This window comes from Scleropages formosus, chromosome 1 (assembly GCF_900964775.1).
Source record: "Scleropages formosus chromosome 1, fSclFor1.1, whole genome shotgun sequence".
Classification (NCBI taxonomy): Eukaryota; Metazoa; Chordata; class Actinopteri; order Osteoglossiformes; family Osteoglossidae; genus Scleropages; species Scleropages formosus.
This window is the reverse complement of record NC_041806.1, coordinates 22,973,638-22,995,233: the sequence shown is the minus strand read 5'-3', so window position 1 is coordinate 22,995,233 and position 21,596 is coordinate 22,973,638. Positions and strand designations below refer to the sequence as shown.

Here is a 21,596-nt window from a genome sequence, read left to right as displayed (position 1 = left end):
ACTCTCAGAATTGTAGTATGCACATTTTGGGAGATATACTTAAAAAATATATGTCCTCTAGGGTGGAGAAAAATGAATGGCCTGTTCATAGGGGGATATGCATCTGTGGTATAGTTTGGAGCAATTTTTTCTGGGTTTGCCCAGATACCTGTTGTGAGAAACCACAGAAGAACTGGTAGAGGAACTGGGGGAAGATGAAGCAGACATTCTGTCGGGGAAGAACCAGAATCAGTTTTTTTATACAAGCCGTTTGGTGTAAACAGAGTAATTTCATTATAATCTGTTTCCCAGCAATGAAACCAATGCATTTATGGCTTGAGGTTTCCATCAATCCACAAAGGAGTTCCAGTCACCTTGTAGAAGAAGTACTGCACCAGTTCCGCAATTCGGATGTAGTAGTAGTGTCCGTGGACCAGCAGCATCTTCTTCAAGTGTTTGAATTTTGGGATTGCATAGTCACTGTTCCTAGCTGCCTGACGGCCCTCTTTTCCCATGATGCCTTTAGAAAGGAAGCCAGTTATGAGGCAATGCAAAACAATAATGGAGACTAAAAGTTTTTTCACTCTATTTCGTCAGAATCTTTGGTGGATTATGTTTGCAACCCAGTTCGGGGCAGTTAAAAGTACTTTCGTTTACATTCATAACAAGCACATTAAATTATGTGTTGTGGAGCAGCAGTGGAACAGTTGTTGAATACCTATGCCCACATGAGCCTCAAGGATCATGCTGACATCATTAGCCCCATCTCCAATGGCCAGTGTGATTGGGTGCTCTTTTGAAAACTTGATCAGCTTCACAATCTGAAATGAGAAGTGCCCCTTACAACTTATCATGCATATGACCAAAATATCCTATTTTAAGCAGAATAAAAATAGGGGAGTAGTTTATCAAATGAGATTATCTCGGTTACTTGAGCGATATGTTGGAAAAAGTGAAGGTTTTCCAGTAAGACTGTCCAATCTGTTGGACAGTCAACATGTTTACAGAAGTAATCCAGCTAACTGAGTAAAAAAACTTCTTAAATTACCCCTGAGGTACCTCTGAAGCACAAGGTGATGGTAAAAACATAGGCAGACTTTGTAAGTCCACAAGGGTTACACATTTACCCTTGTATTCCATTACCACTTAGTGTGATGTATAATCCCTTTTAACTAAACCAGCAGTGCTGTGTAATTCCACAATGTCACCCTTTATAGCAGGAAGGTCCAGTGAAATTTACAACCAGCACCGACACACAAAGTCACCATGCCACTGGTGTCCTCTGTGACATGCACTACTTGTCATTAATGTGGGCCAATGGGACCTTGACTGTTGACCGTGAAGCTGCAGAACACGGGAAGCAAGCAGCACGTCCCCTTGCAGTGAGATTCTGACAAGACTGCGTTGACGAAAGCAGAAAATAACTCTACGCTGCCTGCTTTTCGAGGGCTGATGGAGTGTGTGTAGTTGTGTGTTTTTGTTCATATGTGGGTGGGGGGGGGGGGTGTTCAGGTGGAAAATGGTAATGGGGAGCCCTGATCACCTCTTTTAAAGTTGCACTTCTAGTGGGCCAATTTGATACGACCTCATGTCAGTGACACATGAGATCAGGAAGCCCAGATTTTTATTCCACCTGACCAAGTCAAGTGTGGTACAACCGTTAAAATAAGACAAAAATGCCATTATATGAGGAATCCCAATCCAAGTTGTGCTGCTAATACTGCCGCCCATTGACTGCATCTCTGTATCTGATATGCACTCCTGAAGCTAAAGGTAACAAGAAAGCCCGCAGGAAGTGACACCTAACCTGAGCTTTCTGCAGGGGTGCCATTCGACAGCACAGCACAGCGCTGCAGTTCCGGCAGATCTCCAGAAAGATCTCCTTGTAGTTCCCTGTGCTGCCATCCTGGTCAGGTTTCATCACTGCTGTGAGCGTCGCCCCGTCGATAATGAGCCCGTAGTCCTGGAACTCGTTGGAGAGCCTATGGATGCACAGGAGTCCGTGAGACACACGTACCAACCCCAGACCCAGTGACTCCCCTGACCACTCACACCTCCCAAATCTAATTTGAACACGCACTAACTGAAAATTGCAAATATTTGAAAAAGTGTATTTATTTTATATAGGTACTCGTAATGTTTTGTAATAGCAATATTTATAACTGTAATATTTATAATAACTGGGGGGCACGGTGGCGCAGCGGGTTGGACCACAGTCCTGCTCTTCGGTGGGTCTGGGGTTCGAGTCCCGCTTGGGGTGCCTTGCGACGGACTGGCGTCCCGTCCTGGGTGTGTCCCCTCCCCCTCTGGCCTTACGCCCTGTGTTACCGGGTAGGCTCCGGTTCCCCGCGACCCTGTATGGGACAAGCGGTTCTGAAAATGTGTGTGTGTATTTATAATAACTATATTTTTTTTACATGTCAAAGGATTGAAATTAATTTCTTTACTCATCAATAACAGCATATTAATGGACTCAGCACGGTTTTGTAACAAAAGAGGGCACCGCTACTTGTGCACCGTAAGGCTAGTCAGCTGTGCTTCTGCATCACGAAACCTCAGTTATACAGTAATACAAGTAAACCAGCACTGTGCCATGTTTGAAGGCGTGGCTGGCAGAGCAGGGGAGGAGCCAACTCAGCGAACATACACACCCCGAGAAGGTGTCGCGTGTGAGACTGCCATGCTGCCTGAGCACGGTCCTGCTGAGGTCAAAGAGCACGTCGTGGAGGTTCTGCTCCTCCGTGCGCTTGGTGGTCAGCTCCAAGATCTGTGTGCTGCGCCGGAACAGCTTGCTGGCATAGCAGGTAGCCGCCGCGGTCTCCATCTTGTCCCCCGTCAACACCCACACCTTCATCCCGGCCTTGTGCAGCGATTCTATGGTGTCTGCGGCCTTGTCCTGAAGCCTTGACAGGCCAGATAATCAACTGATCTGTTCAGCAACTAACTGATCAGGTTGCAAATTCCCCATTAGTTGTGCCTACACATTCTCAGAATGGAAAAGGGCACAGAAATCAATGTACTGAGAACATAATGAAGAAAAGTAAATGTCAGACTAAAAATGGAGACAAAGACTAAATAATTAAAACCATCAAAAGAAATGCAATAGTAATAACACAATAGAAAGATAAAGATACTGATCCTTTAATCAGTTATATAGTACGTAATTCAGTAATGGCTACTCTCTCGAAACAATTCACCCCATATTGATCCGTATTAAAACAAATGTGAAGTTGCGTCGTGCTTTTAGCTGGGTCAATAATCTAGGTTTGATGCGGTCTCTGTATTGCTTTTGGGGCAAAGAGGTAAATAGTGCCGGTAATTAAAAAATCTAAAGCATCGTTTCCCCACTATTAGACACAGGGACCTGTTGTTGAAGCTGAATGCTTTTCCAGCGCAAATTTAACAGCTATATGTGTGCTGGTAATAGGAACTCCTCTCTTTGAGCGTGTGCAAAACATCAGTGCTGACCATAAAGAAGCATTAAGCGACCAAAAACCATTGATCAGCCAATTAATGTCAAGAAAAGACAGATACAAATGGGTCTGTAATATCTTTATGTAGTTATTAAGTGATAACAGCTGAGCACATTGTCTAGGGCTTATTGACTCCCTTGAATTAAAACTGCTGAAAGACATATAAACTGAAATGTGTTTGCAAAATGCCAGTAAGCCTTTCCTTCTTCAAGGAGCACGAGTGACTCTCTTCCGTTACCCCAGCTATGTGCACTGGAATTCTGAATAACTAAGAATAAACTGCATATAGCAGCATACATGGCGGTGGACCCCTCCATATATCACAGCCCATTATAGTTATAATTATCTGTGTTCCACATTGCCTGAGATGTCTACTTAGCGTAAGTTACTCTTTCAGCAGCTTACACTAGTACAGCCCAGTAAAGTGGAAAGTCAAAATGAAAGTAAAAGGCAAACACTGAAACTCTTTAACCTTAGTAAGGTACAGTGTGGCCTTCACCAGACCCAGGTGAGCTTACTTCCACCTATAATGTACCTGTCCTCCACAGCCGTGGCCCCAAGCAGGATGAAGTCCCTCTCAATGGCATCGTATGCCTCTGCCAGCTTCTTGTCCCTCTCCTGCAGGGCCAGCTTGGCAGTCTCTAGAAGCTGACAGATATCCTGGTACTCCTCGAAGGTCAGCAGCTTGTAGGCTACGCATAGAGTCCTCAAGCCCTCCTGTAGACAGCAACCAGTCACAGGGTCACAAGGGTACGTAAGGGCAGAGACCACACACTGTTTCAGGGATTGGTAAATACAATGCCCTAGTTATTGTGATCTCTCTTAAACACATCTGTAAAATTTTTACACCCATTCCACCCACAGCTCTTAATGCCTCTGTGCCAACTGGAGACTCTGGAGAATATAGGCAATATCAGCTTAGTCATGGGGATGAACTCAGTGTGGTTTGGAGACAAAGAGAATGAAACCGAGAGGTGCGCAGGTGTGCTTCAGGGATCCTCAAAGCAGAAGGAAAGTGGGTCATATAACGTTCACCACCTCCTACATTTCCAAATGAGGGCTTTTCCACATCATAAATAGCACCAAACACACACACTTGACATATACTTTTCAGACCTTTAATGAGTCCTCTGGTGTTGACATTATCAATCTATGAGGTATATCAGATTGCATATGGATCAGAAGGATAGGAAAGGGTGTCTTTGGGGTTGAGAGTGGTCTACAGAGGTGAGGGTGGTCTACAGGGTAATGGCATTCCTTCCTGTGATGTAGCTCCAGGGACACGTCCTCTTGTTAGTCTCACTTATTAGAGCATCCTAAAATCAGGACAGAACAGCTAAACCGGTGTCACTATGTGCAGCAAGCTGACCCTACAACCCTCCGGACTGCGCCCCACCAGCTCCTCAGAACCTCAAAACCACAGAAACGGACAGAGTGCAGTGCAGTAACAAATTTCTAATTATGCTGGCAAATAAGGTTTGATATATCGGCAAAATTAATGCATAGTACTGCTAACCAAAGCAGTCAAACATCTGACTCTTAAAAATGTTAAATAGGTCACTTTCATACCATAAAATTTGGAGTTTTAATCATAACTATAAATTAACATTAAACAAACCTAATTAAATAGAGAGAACATGTGCTAACTCTGTGGGCACATCAGGTGTCTTCAAGCAGAAAAATAATGTACAGATGATTGGCAGCAGTTAAGACGTGCAAAACTCACCACGGCATTGTGCTCAACTCGCGCCCGGACCTGCTCCACTTTCCCTGAGATTACCCTGGGGAAGATGGAGGAATCTGCCCCTTTGCAGAATAGATACAGCTCCCCTGCAGACCATGAAAATAGGAAAACATAAACATGAGTGCGTTGGATGTGACACATCATACCCACTTGACCCTCTCTTAAAGATCTGGCCAGCTGGCCCGAAAGCGGTGATAGTGTGCCAGTGTGCCACTGTGCTCTTTAGTGCAATTACGGAGCATCAACCATCAACCTAGAGACCCTTTTTGGCAGACCAGATATAGACGCGTGCTCTCAGCTGTGTAGCCATCAGGGGACATTACCTGTGCCCGAGCGCACAATGACGCTCATCCTCCTGCGGACTGAGTCAAAGTTGAGTACCTCCAAGAGCTCGAACCTAGTGTGGGTCACAGAAAACAAAGATGTGCATCACCGGCTGTGTGAGGTGAGTTACCCACCACACTGCCACAGAGGGAATGCCAGAAATCAAAGGTTGGCCTCCCTGATGATTTCTAAAGGCTTCCAAAGGATGCCTGCTTAGAAACTCAAAGTGAACTTTTTAGTTAACTCTTGCACAGGGGGACTGGGGAACACACAAAACATCTGCCATTATCTGCTCATGATTCATCTTGGGTTTTTACCTTTGGGACCCTGTGGTCAGGAAGGGGAGAAATAACTGGGATGACTTTCGGTATGAGAAAGAATTAACTTGATGGCTGTGAACCCAGTGGAAAGGCCTGGCTTTACAACTAGAGTCCTGCTAAAGAGGGTGTTCAAGGGGGACAGCTCTTGAACCCCAACAGGACTTGACCCCTCTGGGACAGAACAGTTTCAGCCTAATGTGATACGATCAATTCGTATAGATGCTGCTGACAGCAATGGAAGCATGAAAGCTATTGATTGGTGTATGGTATTGCTCTGGTAATGGATGTTGCCTGAAAGGATAACTTTCAATCAACACATTGCGCATTCCTGACTGAATATTCCAGAAACACATGCTGGCCATGTCATGTATTTGAGTTTGTTAATAGACGTTGACTGGCCACTGACCACTGCATCCGGTTACGCTGTGTTAGTCATAAGCACATCACACTGACCACCAAGGAGCTTAAACCTGGTCTATAATGGCTGAATACTGACCTTTGGCAACTGAAGGTGAAACATCAATTATTCATAACACCATGGATAGAGTCTAAGAGCAGTTTAATTTCAAAGCACAGAGACAAAGCCCACCTCTCAATCTCATCCTCCCTGTTCAGGATTTCCATGTGATTATCTTTCAACCGCAGATAGGTGAATCCCAGCCTATGGAGTAAAGGAGTTAAAACAGCCAAGCAGAAATAAAATTAGCTATAAATGTGGCTTAAATGGCCTAACCACAGTCAGTATTGCATCTGGAGCAGATTTCATGCTCAATATCTGCCATTTTCTACATGCTCACCTCTTCATGCCCTCCACTAGAGCCACCTCGTCAGGTGAAGAGGAGATGTAGAAGGAGGTGCCCTTGCCTTGGTGGATGCCTCGCTTGATGCCGTCAACTGTCTCTTCCTCCTTTACCTGCACTGTGTGGCACAGACAGAGTGCACGGAAGAACAGCTCCTCGTGCTCCTAGTTACAGGGTATCAAGAGGAATCAAGGCAGAGACCGCAGAACACATGAGATTGTGCGTCAGTTGTTAAAAAAAACCACAGCACCTTAATACTTAAAAATCAAGTATGAAAAACTGATGACTACTAATAGGGAGCATCAGGAAATTTGCAAACAATGAGAGTAGATTCCGGGGGTTGCGCTGGCGCAACGGGTTTGACCGGGTCCTGTTCTCCAGTGGGTCTGGGGTTCAAGTCTGCTTGGGGTGCCTTGTGATGGACTGGTGTCCTGTCCTGTGTGTGTCCCCTCCCCCTCCAGCCTTGCGCCCTGTGTTGCTGGGTTAGGCTTCGGCTTGCCGCGACCCCACTTGAGACAAGCGGTTTCAGACTGTGTTTGTGTGTGTGTGTGTGTGTGTGTGTGTGTGTGTGTGTGTGTGTGTGTGTGTGTGTGTGTGTGTGAGTGAGTGAGAGTAGATTCCAACAGTGGTGTTTAATGACATCAACCCTTGGTAAAGAATGCCTCTCACCTTGCCATCAGGTCCAGGAGAGGAATCAATCATGTCGATACCCAAGGCTCCAGGGAGGATCTGCCCATTGCAGATGGCATGGGGAACGTAGACATGGCCATCCACGCAGCATTCAATGAACTCCATGTTGTTCTCTGTCAGTGTGCCAGTCTTATCAGTGAAGATATATTCCACCTGGATTGTGGTGGGGCATTGGAGGGAATTAATTAGTTGGCAAACTGGACACCCTATGCTTGCCTTACAAAAGTAAATAAAATTGTCATGTTCCTTGGTAAGTAGGCCAGTTGGCTTCTGGTCTCTTCTACTATTTTTCTAAGATCTCATGCTTTTTATACTTTGAGATTAAGTTTTTCATCTGTCTTAGTGAGAACCTCAACACATGAATATTTAGTGTACATAAAGGTGTCTTCCTCCTCCTTGTAGCAGTCTGGAGACTTGTCATATTCAAGACAAGACAGACAAGACAGTCATGCAGCACATACCTGGCCCAGCTCTTCATTGAGGTCAGATGTGTTGACCAGCGCCCCTTCCCCAATCTCATCATCAAACATTTCTTCATCCCAAGTGATGAAGTAGGACCCCAGAAACTTCTGCATCTCCACAGTAACGTACATGGAAACAGGGATGATGTAATTGAAAAGTACCATGAAGGCCAGGAAGTCAGTGAAAGCTCTGATCAGCTGAAAGAGGAGAGGGAACAGATCCACAGTCAGAGAGGTAGACAGAAGGTGCGTCCAAGTTAGGATTTTTTTATTTATTTATTCTTTTTAACGCACCACGTGCCGCTGCCTCTCAGATTCTGTCTTTTCATTGTACCAGGGCTCATCCCGGTTGGGATTAGCCTGCCACACATATTTCAGGACTGTATTGATCAGGGCCTTGCTGAGTAGGATGCACAGGTAGACAATAAGGAAGGCATTCATCGACCTGCATGAGGGAAAAAGAGCAGAAATTCAGTGTAAAAGTGAAACTGCACAGAGCTTTCAGTTTTACTTTTTCATTATAGACAGCTGAAAAATTATACAGGCAATTCGAGCGAGACTGAATAAATGCTCAAGCCAGTTACTTTCCTGGGTCGCCACCCTGCAATCTCATTTAGCTGACACTTATCATGAGTGACATTCTGTACAGGATCTGTGCATTACATCACAGGCTAAAAACAGAATACTTCAGCACAACAACAAGTGCATTTACATTAATCATACTGTGATTTAATTAGTTAATTACAGCACGCATCAGGCACATGTAAGTAGAGTCTAGAGGCTGCCAGCCATTTACATGTTGCGACAAAGTACTCAGATTTCAGAGCATGATTCATTATTGTTCTTTTTTAAAAGCAAATCTACCACAGAGATCAGCAGAAATGTAATTTAACAACAGTATCAATACGTCATGTTGTAGCAGGACAGGTTAGTGAAACGGAGACGGGGGGAGGCCAGAGTAAGACTAAATAAATTAACCGTGTAGCACGTATTGCAAAGTTAGTCCGCAGGTTATAGGCTGGGAACCCAAAGAGATCGAAACAGTAAAGAAAAAGAAATAGTTGCAAAAGAAATCATTTATTGACATGAGTGGGGACATCGGTGGCAGGCGATTGGTGATGGCCCACAGCACTGGGTCAGAACTTACTTTTCAACAGCAGACCGCTTCTGGGATTTGGACTGGTAATTGAGGGCCATCTTGGTCTCCATACCAGTGTAAATGGCCACAGCTGAGAAAGGAACAGCTGAGTTAGTAAGACAGGCGCCTCTACACAAGCTGGAATGAGCTATATCCTATCAGGCCAAATATCACAAAGTATTTATATGAAATACAAAGTGGGCATTCCAAAAAAAACTAAGACCGGATACACAATGCACATCAATTTTCACTTTACTTCTATTTTTATTTTCAACAACATCTTTTAAAACTTCACAAAGGTTTACAACAATCATAGCACGCGATGGAATCTAAGCTTGTGCGATCTTGTCGGCCTCCTGTTAATACTGCCATTGGCCTGTGAATGGTGAATTACTGAGGTGTAGGACAACATAGATTTTTTTACCATAAACATATTCAGTGTTTTTCAGTGTTGCTCCACGAAGAAGAACGTTTTCCGATCCCAAAGGCCTGGCATGATAATAACAATAAAAAGTTTTACCCTCAGGGAGAGAGGACAATCAGTTCAAGTCAATCACAGTTCTTTTCCTGTGCTATTGAAATAAACGATGAACTCTAAATCTATATTAGTAATTTCTAACTATTTAAAAATATTTCTATAATATTTTTATTTGAAAACAGATTTAAAAAAGTTACTGCAGTATAGTTTTTCGTGATGAGACTGACATAACTATGCTAATGCTTAACTTCAACAAGAAGCAAAAGAATGGTGCTTGTTTTGCCCTTTGTGGAAATAACACATAATAGATCATTAAAAAAAATTCTTAAGTTGCTCATTGTGTTTTCAGATAACTGATTAATGAATGAACTATAATTGCACCCAACCTCCAGCTGATCGCAAACACCCTGCTCTCACACGTGTTTTGCAGCCCTCATTATCTCAGAGCAGGACTAAGCATGTCCTTCCCTCAGGGGTGTAAACACATTTTCAATTCATATTAAATTCCAAATTATTGAACTGCACCACAAAACATAATTATTACACACTTTTCCTAGCAATGTCTTTAAAAAATAAAAAAAACTGAAGGTTATGCATAGGAGAAATTATAGTCGTTATAGTATTACACTTGTGCCTGCAAGATTAAGCTATTTTTAAGTAATGTTCTCAGCATTATAAAATACTGATTCCATTTATACAAAACGGAAGCATGTTCAACACCATATAGTACTTACTCATGCGAAATGGGAACAGCTACGAAAATATCGTTAAAACCCCACACCAACGGCAAGCTCTTGTTTCCATGAAGTCAGTGACATACGTCCAGTTTAATGTGAAATCAATTTCCTGTCTGGAAGGCAGGGCAGGAAATGGGATGGACTGACCTAGCGATGGGCTCATCTCGTTCCTGATAAATATTGATGCGTCCCACGAATCTGAAAGCAGAGAAAAGGTACGCACTCAGCCGCGCCATCCAACGTAGCAATGAACCACAGCATACGACCTGTGCTGAACATATCAGTTGTGTGACCATTTGCACTTTTAATGTGTGTGTGCGCAGTTGTGTTTGGCCTCATTTCCCGTCACACACTTTATGCATGTCAACACACATGCTCATATGGTCAATTGTGCGTATATATACACACACACACACGCACACACACGGCTTTGTCATCACCAGGCACCTCTGTGCTCAAACACATCAGCGCATCACTGCTTTGCACCGCACGTCACCCACTTGTAGAGGTCAGGCTGTGGTTGTTCACATTCAATGGTCGCTCTCAGCGTGTCCAGCTCCTGCTCCGTGTTGAAGGACTTGGTGTCCTGCACAGCATAGTAGGTCTTCGAGGAAGAGGGGACAAAGGCACACAGCGAATTGGAGGAAAGAGGAAACGAAAAGACAGTCATAGCTGAGGTCCGACAGGGAGTCGAGATATTCGGAGCAGTCCGAGAGCGTGACAAGGTCAGATGCTAGCGGCCCATGTGCTGGATGTCATGTTGACCAGAGCATGCGAGAAGAGTGACATCCAAACCTCACTGGTTCAAATGCATTTTTTGTTGCTCTGCTCCATGTTTCAAGTTAAATCTGTCTGCTCACATCCAAAAATTGCCCAGTCTGATCCAACAGATTCATATGGAACTGGGTTTCTACGTACGAAGAGTGGAAAATAATAATGACTGTTTTCTGTAGTCTGTATGTTGTTTTTATTAATTTCACCCGACTAAAAACTGCATACATAACTAGCAAAATGATTGTGCAGGCCACCAATGTGCTCTAATTCTAAACTGCCGCAATTTTTTTCCTTTACTGAGATTTATGGTGAAATGTAGGCCTACAGAAGGGGGTGCGGTGGCGCAGTGGGTTGGACTGCAGTCCTGCTCTCCGGTGGGTCTGGGGTTCGAGTCCCGCTTGGGGTGCCTTGCGACAGACTGGCGTCCTGTCCTGGGTGTGTCCCCTCCCCCTCCGGCCTTACGCCCTGTGTTACCGGGTAGGCTCCGGTTCCCCGTGACCCTGTCTGGGACAAGCGGTTCTGAAAATGTGTGTGTGTGTGTGTGTAGGCCTACAGTGCTGCTTGAAAGTATATGAAATTTAGGTACCTAACTGCCCCCCCCCAACATTAAAGAGGATAACACTTTATTAATAACTCGTATGTGATTTGTCTGTCATCGTTTAAGTCGGAAGGATTAAACAGAATCCTATATTTAAAGATTACCAATGGGACCGCTATTGACTCTGACCACATTCTCTCGGTTTTAACAAAATGACTGCATTTGCTTATTCATTCACAATTATGGGATTTGGTATAATTTCCATATAAGAGTCTTTTTATAACAGAGGATTTATGGCCAGTTAGTGAATGTGGTCTTTTCTAACAACTCAACTTCATCTGCATCTTCAGCCTTTCTAGCTGCCACTGCAGGATTCTTCACCTGCGACAGGGCCTCGACTTGGACCTCCAGAGACCTCACCTTGTGACTTGATTCTCCATCCAGACTGGCTGTTGTCACAAAGCACGTGCCGTCATCCCGACTTGTGGACAGGAGGATGAGGTCACAGGGGAACGTTTCATCCTCCTTCACCAGGACAATGTCACCGACCTGAGATGACAAAAACGGCCATCGTCACTGGAGGAGAACACTAAAGGTTGGCGTCAATGTCCTGATGTCTCTCTCAATGTCTGGCAATATTGCTGAGATTACTTTTTCCAACCCTTCTCTGAGGTTTCAATTCCCTGGTGAGGTGCAGAAAATTCAAGTGCATCCACTGCCTTAAGAGACAAAGTAATATTTGGGGTTTTCCTCTTAAATCAAGTGAATTGTGTCACTAAGGCATTATTAGCATTTTAAAGGAGTGAGCAGCTGAGTTGGTTTCACATTATTTTGAGGAAAGCACTGTCTTCCAAACTGATGGCTCTTTTTAAACAAATATTTAATGCCGAAATCAAAGATGGTCATTTTCAAGTAATCTGTTCCACAGCAGTAACAAACACATGGCCATACAGACTTCATTACATTTATGTTATCTTTTTTGTGTTCATTTTTTTAGAGGATCATCTATTATGCAACAGATTTAAAGCCATTCAGCTTAGCAACACCCAAATCCTTAAACTGCTGTGCCCAAGCACATGACATTTTTTCATTTCATTTTTTTATTTTTATTTTTATCATTTTTTCATATCTCAATTTCGCTGAATTCCATCGACACTCAATATTTCTTAGTGGTATTCTGTTCACCTTCTCACCAAACGTACACAGCAGGTTGCGTGGCATGGACATAAAACACTCTTTCACGCCCAGCAAATCATAAGACTAACCAGACCAGGTTCAGTCTGGGAGCTGTCATTTTTCCAACCTCTCCTGAAAGCTAAGGCACCAGGCTTTTCTCGAGGACAAATGTGCCATGTTTTTAAGATAAGAGGATGAGAAAGGGGCCGATGGCGTTAGAGGCTCAGCGAGGATTTCCATTAGATCGTGGGTAATGTGCACACAGCCGCTAATTCCCCCCTTTGCTGCCGCTAAGATGCTCCTGCCAAATTGTAAGTGGGACACAAAACTGGACAGGCTGAGAGGAGTCCTCCATCTGTCAGTGTCTGCACCAGGCCTCCTCACAGAAGACTCTACATTCATATGGGATATCATATGAAAATAAAGTCATACCCCTTAATCATACATTTGGCTTAGACAGATTTTTGACAACTGGGGACTAGAGGGTAATCGCAAAAATCAAAACAATTTCAATGGAAAAAAGTACTCAGGTCTGGGTAACAACAAAGTACATTTTCAGCCCATTTTTAAAGATGTCTTATTTGCAGGCATGAATGAACAGTAAAAAGACTGAGATAATTTGGCCATTCCTGCACGGCAGTCCACAGGTGACCCTCACCCGCAGCTTGTGGCTCTGCTTGCGCACCACCTTGCCATGCTGGATGATGTGGACGGGGCACTGATTGACAGCATTGTCGGCTTTGTGCCGAAGCCAGTCCTCGTAACCCTGGAGTTGGGGGGAGGGGGGCAAAGACACAGAAACGAAGACAAAAAAATGGTCTTTCCCACTTATTACAGGAATAATGGGCGATTTTTCACGTTTATCTTTTTGACATGTCACTGCGCTGCACGATTTAATATAGCGAGGAGTTAGTGAGCCAAAGGAGTTTTTCATCTCTCTTGTATAATTATATCTGTCACAAAGTGGACGCGCTTTTTCAGCTGTCACATGGCACTTTAATTATTGGGGGAAAAAAACCGTACAAATGATTCTGACTGATTTGGTATGCTTTATATGTCAATCATATTTGCTAGTTTCAGCCAGCTGTGGCAGCATCAACAGTGACATCTGACTCACTAATCTGAATGATTTAGACAGGAGGGCTCAATGTGCCACATGCTGTCAGCCTATAAGAGCTTTTAGAAAACCAAGACAAACTCAAGGCTACAACCACAAAATCTTCGTTCGGCTCATTAGTGTAACCACAACACCCTCCAACATTATAAATATGGCACATCTCCTCCTCTCAAAGGAAGCCACAACAACGTGTTTTGACCACAATAACGTTACCATTTTTAAGAAAACACAGCATTTTCATTTCAGACATAAACACATTTTCTTTCTCCTTAACTGTCAGCAGACAATTGTAACACAGCCAGTGTTAAGAGCCAAGCTGTGAAACTTTATAATCATTTTACCAATCTGGACACAAACGTGGACAGGACGTTTCCAGCGTGTACGGCATAAAGAGTTACAGGAAGATGAGAAAACTCTACCCCCCACCTGAGAGAGAAGATGACAGGATTTCTGATCCTTGCATCACATTGACAGGGAACTGGAAGGAGTGACAATCAGGTGTTCGGTGCTGGTGTTGCTCAGATGAAAGTCAATGTGTGCATTGATCTACTCATCATGCACTTCCCCTGGATTAGGATGAGCCTGAGGTGCACCTCCAGTGAGGACATTAAACTCTGCTCCGAATGATGAATAGAAATGAGGTAGCCACTGCTGTGATGTGTTCCACGGAAACTTGGTTGGTGGTCCTACAACATCGCTGCAGAGTTCTAGAACTTTCCTGATCAACATGGGGGTTCTGGCTCATTGCAAAACAGCCTTACCTGCTTGATAGCAGTGACAGTGATGACAAAGAAGAGGGGCAGCCCACTGGTGATGGGACTGGTGGGGGTGTCAATGATCAGCTGCAGTTTAAAGGGGGAAGGAGGGGCACAGACAGAGAGAAACAACAGGTTAGTCACTATTTCCACATGTCATCATACCAAAAACCATGCAGCTTGCACAAGAACACACTGTAGCAACAGACCAACTGAGGGCCTCACCTGGACAAGGAATATGATGAGAAAGTAGAAGTTGGCGATTCTTCGGAACTGCTCGAATAAGTTCTTTGGTACAAAGTTCCAGAAGGTGTACTGTGAAATCAAGAAACCGCTTTTATGAGAATATAACCACAGAAATGATGTAAAAGCCTCTGCTGAATGTAAACATACTGTAAATGAACTCACATTCACATAAATAATAGTAGAGCGATATAGTAGAGAAGATCCTCTGGCTCACTACTTTGAACAGTTGGTTGTTCTCCAGAAAGATAATGTCATCAATGCTTATCAAAATGAACAGGAACAGGTCTAATTTAATCAGCCGCTCAGAGGGCCACCAGCTCCTATCATTGGGTCATGTTGCAGGGTCACATAGCTGAGGCTGAGCTGCTGGTTTACATCCAAGCTCAAAAAGAGTGTCACAAACAGGTGTGGAAGAACCCAGGACGGGTATGCTAGTGGACCGAGACCTTGTCCAAAGGACCTAAATTTTGAGCCACGGTTTCGTGACCTGCAGTCAAGGTCCTGACCGCCAGGCTTTAGTGTCTGCAACACCATTGTCAGTCAAGGTGTCTATCTAGTGAGATTCACAGACTCAGTTTCACATGCTAACTAGCAAGCACATAAGCAGAAGGTGCGGGCCTACCTTGGACGAGACGATACGATTATCAGGGAAGCGCTGGGGTATGTAGGCCTCGGTGCCAGGCGGTGGCTCCCGGTGACCAATGTACACTGTCCGGCTGTCCACCCAGTTCTCTTCGCCAGTGCACTGTAGGAAAGAAGAGGTGGGACCACAGGGTTCAGGACCAGAACATTCCCACCTTGGATGACTAACACACAGCAACTGTCAACAACACAAAAATGTCATAGAGCTAGGTTGAAGAATCTCCCACTCCTGTCAACGTGGAATCTACGATATTGCTTTAATATGATTTTCATTCTTCGCTAATGTGAGCTTAAAGAAGTTAGCTGCCTTTAAAGTGGCCTCAAACACACATGCTGAAATCAACGGCGCAATCTGGGCATAATAAATGATCTTATCTACACAGACCTGCTCTGCTTGATACCACTCCTTCAGTACATAATATCTCCTGGAAAGCACAACAAAATTCAGCAAATGATTCTTCTTTTTCTACATATTTCCCAAGGCGAGCATTTACTTCTTATATAAAATATGCACATTTCATTATCTTTGGTTAATTAACTGATTGGAAAATTGAGGTAGTAACAGGGGGCGTAGCTACGGATACTGGACTGGGAGGAGACAAGAGCATTTGCAGGCAAGATGAGCCCCCGCAATGGCCTCACCCCTAAAGCCTGGCCTCTGTCCCAACCAGCCGGGATTACATCTACTGTACACGTTTATTTGTTATGTAAGTGTAGAAATCTAGGGTACCGTCCCTCTAACAGCTATTTTTAAGTTTAGTACGCTATACTGCCAAGCAAGAGTAAGCATTTGTTTAAAGTTGAGCTTGGTATCATGTCTTGGACTAAAGGCACTCACTTGTGGTGCCTGGCAAGATAAATTTTAAACCTATATTAGATCTTTAACTTAGTTTAACAACTGACAATTTGTTTGATGTCTCAAAGCACGGTGAAAACTGAACTGTGGTAGGAACCAAGTACTGCTTCCACCTGGCAACAAACTGAGTTACAGCAGGGTACAGGTACCTGTAATACAGCAGTCGAACCCAACCTGAACGCTTGGTACACATCTAGTCGCTTCCTGACTTCGGAAAACAACCTGAGAAGTAAAAGCAGTGCCCTCCCCTTCACCCCCACAAATGATAACTCACTCGAGGAATAGTGGGTTTTGTCTGAGAAGGCTTTCATACGACTAAATCAGTGTTTATACATATGGCATGTAGTTAGGCTTTTGGTAATGGAGAAATCAGAGAAAGCATTTCGGGAAGTGGATACTGGCTGACGAAAGACAACACAAAATTTATACGTTTCATTGAAGGGGGTATTTTTATATAGCACAATTTGTGTGTTCCCTCCCCCTTCAGCTTTGCGCCCTGTGTTTCCGGGTAAGGCTCCGGCTCGCCCTGACCCCGCTCGGGACAAGCGGTTGTTGACATCGGTTGGTTCGTACGTACAGTTTTTATGTAGCACCTGCCATTAAGAGGAGTATCTATAGAGCAATGGGTTGATAATATAGATAAGAGCCCTAATCCCATTGGCTGTGGAGGTAGGGTCACCCACAGTCCCAAGGGAATACAGTGCCTTGCAGCAATAGCCAATTAACACCAGCCCAGGTCTCCTTCCTCCTCTTTGTCTGGGGTTCCTCTGTGGTCCATGTAAAGCAGCATAACACAAGCCTGCCTGCCGCTCCATCCTGCTGTAATCAGTGGTAATGATAATCCGGCCAAAGCAGATGGTGGTGTGTTTCAGGTGCTCCATGTCCCAGTTTATAGTGAAGCCTTGGAGTTAACTAGCACAGCTGGGGGGTACGATGAGGCTAAGGGCTACTTGGGTTCACACTCACCTGGTTAATCTGACATGGCTCACCCTAGGAAAAGGTGGTCAGAGTGCTACTGAACCTTAAAGCTCTTCAGCTGCACAACATTTACAGTGAGCGTACACAGGGCAGAAACTGTACATTATATAAAAGCAGTAAAGCAACTGAAGTCCAGGTTACTAAATGCTGCTGACCACTAAGTCTACCAAATGCACAAGAGGGGATTACAACATCCCAGTGTTTTATTTTACAGTGTCAAAGAGGATTTGCATCACAGTGAATACTACTTATCTGCAACACCTATTAATTTTATTCCAGATACATACATTCCAACAAGGTATGTATTTGAAAATGTTTCAAATCAGTCAACACGCAGAGCACCATGCAAGGGGATAAAATATTGCTTATTATCCTCATATACTGGAAAGCCACAGATGGAAATTAAAGCAGCATTCTTTAACATTCAATGACCTCTTTCTACTCTTGCACAAGAGTAACATGTTAGAGTATTCCTTTATAGTCATTCTTCAACTAATAGTTAAATGAAGATGGCTCAGAAGGAATGAAGGCGGGGAATGACTTGTGCTCCAGCCAGTTCTCACACCCATGTACTCTCCCTAGACATATACAGTGTGTCTGTCACCCTCTCAGAACACATCTTGCTCTCAGAGAGGATCGCCCTGCTTTCCGGCTCTTCCCGTGGTCAAGGCACCCTTCGCCTCAAGGACGAAACAATACAGAATTTTGAGACAGGGAGAGCTTCTTCAAATGATATGAAGAACACATTTAAATACAACGGCTGAAGCAATTTTAAAACAAGCCACAAACAACAAACAAACCACACAAACAGTGAATTTCAGATGATACAGTAGTGAGACTTTTTGGTTCAGGGGTCTGAAAAATCCTGTAGTGCCTCAGAACTGCTTCTACATTAGGCAGCAAAAAAGTCCATTAACCCCCAGAGAACCACAAGAGATTAAACAAAAGCTGAGATCCTGATCTGAGCAATCACAGGAACAACATCACCTTTGATTTGGGATTATCGATGATGTAACCATGCTTCAGAATGAAAATTTTAAACCTTTAAATCTACGTATGTCTGCAATCACATATTTGCAGAAAAGTCCAAAACTATGTTCTACTTATTTTCGGCTACAGTAGTATCAACACAACAACATATGGATCCATTAGAGGAAGTTCATAAGAAATATTAAGCAGAAGACAATCACATTTTCTTTGTATAGAGTGACTACAATTAATGATGGAAAACCTGCCGGGTCATGCCATTAGGGTAACACCTCATAAATGATTCAAGTGTCAAGTAAAGATCGGCCTACTATCACACTACAAAACGTAATCCACATTTCCAGAGTTCTGTTGCAAAAGGCTTCAAGATAAGGTTTTGCACTGATGTTTGGAATTTAGAGAAATTAGAGGAACTTCTCTTGGTAATACTTAACTATAGCTAGAACAACCCCTATCTCTAGTGAATTTTAAGTAAAGTGAAAAGAGAAAGCAGCATATTTAGGCTTTATCTTCTGGTATTAATGCCATTACCAGGTATTCTCATTGACTTTCCACACTGCTCTGTTAATCCTGTTTTGAAGAAAGGAACAGCTATGAGGTAAGAAAATCAGCATTCATGTTGACCATCAAAAGAATTTTCCTCTTGGTAGCCCTTTAGACAAACCTATCCATCCGTCCATTGTCAACAAATGCTTTTCCCGAGCGGGGTCGTGGCAACACAGGACGCAAGGCCAAAGGGGGAGGGGACACAGCCAGGACGGGATGCTAGTCCGTGGCAAGGCACCCCAAGCATGGTTTAAACTCCAGACCCGCCCCACACCTGGCACCAGCTGAACCTGCCATGCCGCCATGCCCCCCACTTAGACAAACCCATGACAAAAAAATAACAAATTTCCATTCAAATATTGTGCTACAAATGCAAATAAAATATATGAGTCTTGCTGTCTGGCCACAATGGCATAGCTAAACACCAAGTGGTGTACCACAGGGCTGGGTACTAGGTCCTCTGCTCTTCTCAATCTACACCTCCTCCCTCGGCCCTCACATTGCCTCCCATGGATTCAAATACCACTGCTATGCTGATGATACCCAGCTCTTCCTCTCCTTTCCACCTGGAGCATCAGACATTTCTGCGCACGTTGCTGCCTGCCTGTCGGACATCTCTGCATGGATGTCTGATCACCACCTCTAACTCAAACTCTCCAAAACAGATTCTTCACCTCCCAACTGGTCTGTCTACCTGTCATGATCTCTATCAAACTGGAAAACTCACTCATTTTGCCTACCTCCTCGGCTAAGAGTCTGGGAGTGATGACTGACTGAAATCTATCTTTCTCTCAGCATATTGAAGCCACAACCTGGACCTGCAGATACATCCTACATAACATCCGCGGGATTCGTCCTTACCTCACAACAGACTCTGCCCAACTACTTGTTCAGGCCATGTTGACATCCCGTCTGGACTACTGCAACTCTCTCCTGTCCTGCCCTCCTGCTACTGCCGTCAAACCCCTAAAGCTGATACAGAACATTGTTGCCCAAGTTGTGTTTGACTTGCCGAAGCGTTCCCATGTATCTCCCCTACTCGTTTCTTTGCAATGGCTTCCCATAGCCGTCCAGGTCAAATTTAAGACCCTGGTTATGGTTTACAAATGTATCAATAGAACTGCTCCCAGCTGTTTACAAGACTTAATCATTCGCTATACGCCAACCAGACCATTATGCTTTTCCACATCTGCCCGCTTGGTGGTCCCGCGCATGAAAAGTAAAGCGCGGAGGTTCTTGGTTCTGGCTCTGTTGTGGTGGGACGACCTCCCCCTCTCACTTAGAACTACTGAAACTCTGTTCATGTTTAAAAAGGGTCTTAAAACTCATCTCTTCCGGACTCACTTTGCCCATGATCTCTTAAGCTCATGTAAGGTATAACTGTTCACGATCATGCTCGGATCAATCCTTTACAGATCAACTCCTGCAATGTAACGGAAAAGTTTATATGTATCTCAAAAAAAAAAAAAAAACTACTAGCAAGGTGATTAGGAATTGGTGATATGCTGTTAAAGTTTTATGCAGGTACTTGTGTGATGAACGTCGGTGCATATGGTGAAGGAAACAAACTAACTGTACTTAAGAGTCACACATCTGCAGCTATGTCTCTTTCTCCTAAGGTAATGCGCAAATTGTATTTTCTATGAGATGTACGTCGCTTTGGAGAAAAGCGTCTGCTAAATTAATAAATGTAAATGTAATGTAAATGCAAGTGGCCTAACAAAGACAGTTCCATATATTGGCTCTCTGCAGACTGGAAGGGAATTCAGTGTCAGAGTGAGATAGAGAAAGTGTGACAGTAAGGGTGAGACGCTAGCGTATGAGGTAGAGGTACACTTATAGCCCTGACGAAAGGAAGAGATACGCCCAGCTGCAGCCCTTCCCCAACAGGCCCAAATACGGAGAATGTGGGTGAGCCGTATCAAAATTAAACAAAATGACCAGTAACTGCCACACCCCACCCCGCATGTATATACAAATGTTTATCTGGCGTTACACAAACACGCTCATCTGAAAATAACTGGGGAATGAGCGAACGTGAGAAGGGGGTTGAATGATGAGAGCCAATGGATGTAGCTGTCGAATCCAGTATTTAACAATGTACCATCCGCCAGGGGACCCGGGGCCGTGCAATTAAACTAGCCACAACAACATCCGACAGACCATAAAACTAACTTTCTGTAGCCAAAAAAATACTGTTGGCATTGAAAAAAAAAAATCATTTTAACACTATTTCCTACATTTGTCGTAAAGGTTCTATGAAGTCATTAACCTGTAAATAGTGTAAAATGTTCACTGTGATGAGTGTCTGGAACCACTGACGAAAAAAGTGAAAAAAAAGGAAAAAGTGAAACTGATTAATACTTGGTGTACTGAGTCTTTGACATTTCAGTTACCCACAAAGTAAAGCTAAATTCTCAACAACTGTGATCACATTTATTGTTAGTGATTAAGATGTAACAATATTTTATTTTCTATTTTTATTTTTTATTCTAGGTCATGCAATAATAGTGGTCTACATGTAACCAAATACATGTGGTAAGTGCACTCTAAGAGCTTCTTGTCAAAAGTAACACTGTAGTAATTCCATTCATGGTGTTGTAATCAGAATTATGCTTCGTCAGAAAACTGAACCGAAGTGTATTTATAGTCAAAGGGAAAAACACAGAAAAAAATCAATACTACCTTTAGCATCGACCAAAGCTGCTGCTGCATACTGCGGTGTTTATTTATAGGAACATCCATGCTCTGCCTCTCCATTTCTCTCTCTTGTTACCCCAAGCTCTCCAGAGACAAGAGGACCCTGCTCTTTGGCAACGACCCCAGGAGTCGAACAC

General features: G+C 43.7%; 1 protein-coding gene across 7 annotated transcripts in view; it reads right to left on the bottom strand.

Moving 5' to 3' along the window:
* The window catches only part of atp11a (ATPase phospholipid transporting 11A), a 54,336-nt gene that overhangs the window by 12,808 nt on the left and 19,932 nt on the right, over nucleotides 1-21,596 (bottom strand). For all 7 annotated transcript variants that reach the window (XM_018750007.2, XM_018750008.2, XM_018750011.2 and 4 more), the window contains exons 2-23: nucleotides 15,373-15,495; nucleotides 14,730-14,819; nucleotides 14,511-14,591; nucleotides 13,291-13,398; nucleotides 11,877-12,005; nucleotides 10,645-10,748; nucleotides 10,292-10,342; nucleotides 9,354-9,418; nucleotides 8,939-9,020; nucleotides 8,086-8,236; nucleotides 7,792-7,989; nucleotides 7,310-7,483; nucleotides 6,638-6,804; nucleotides 6,430-6,501; nucleotides 5,520-5,593; nucleotides 5,179-5,282; nucleotides 3,988-4,169; nucleotides 2,631-2,882; nucleotides 1,787-1,961; nucleotides 698-800; nucleotides 354-499; nucleotides 149-208 (exon numbers count right to left, since the gene is read on the bottom strand). In XM_018750007.2, the coding sequence (XP_018605523.1) occupies nucleotides 149-208; nucleotides 354-499; nucleotides 698-800; nucleotides 1,787-1,961; nucleotides 2,631-2,882; nucleotides 3,988-4,169; nucleotides 5,179-5,282; nucleotides 5,520-5,593; nucleotides 6,430-6,501; nucleotides 6,638-6,804; nucleotides 7,310-7,483; nucleotides 7,792-7,989; nucleotides 8,086-8,236; nucleotides 8,939-9,020; nucleotides 9,354-9,418; nucleotides 10,292-10,342; nucleotides 10,645-10,748; nucleotides 11,877-12,005; nucleotides 13,291-13,398; nucleotides 14,511-14,591; nucleotides 14,730-14,819; nucleotides 15,373-15,495 (2,691 nt within the window). The remainder of the gene's footprint in view (nucleotides 1-148; nucleotides 209-353; nucleotides 500-697; nucleotides 801-1,786; nucleotides 1,962-2,630; nucleotides 2,883-3,987; nucleotides 4,170-5,178; nucleotides 5,283-5,519; nucleotides 5,594-6,429; nucleotides 6,502-6,637; nucleotides 6,805-7,309; nucleotides 7,484-7,791; nucleotides 7,990-8,085; nucleotides 8,237-8,938; nucleotides 9,021-9,353; nucleotides 9,419-10,291; nucleotides 10,343-10,644; nucleotides 10,749-11,876; nucleotides 12,006-13,290; nucleotides 13,399-14,510; nucleotides 14,592-14,729; nucleotides 14,820-15,372; nucleotides 15,496-21,596) is intronic.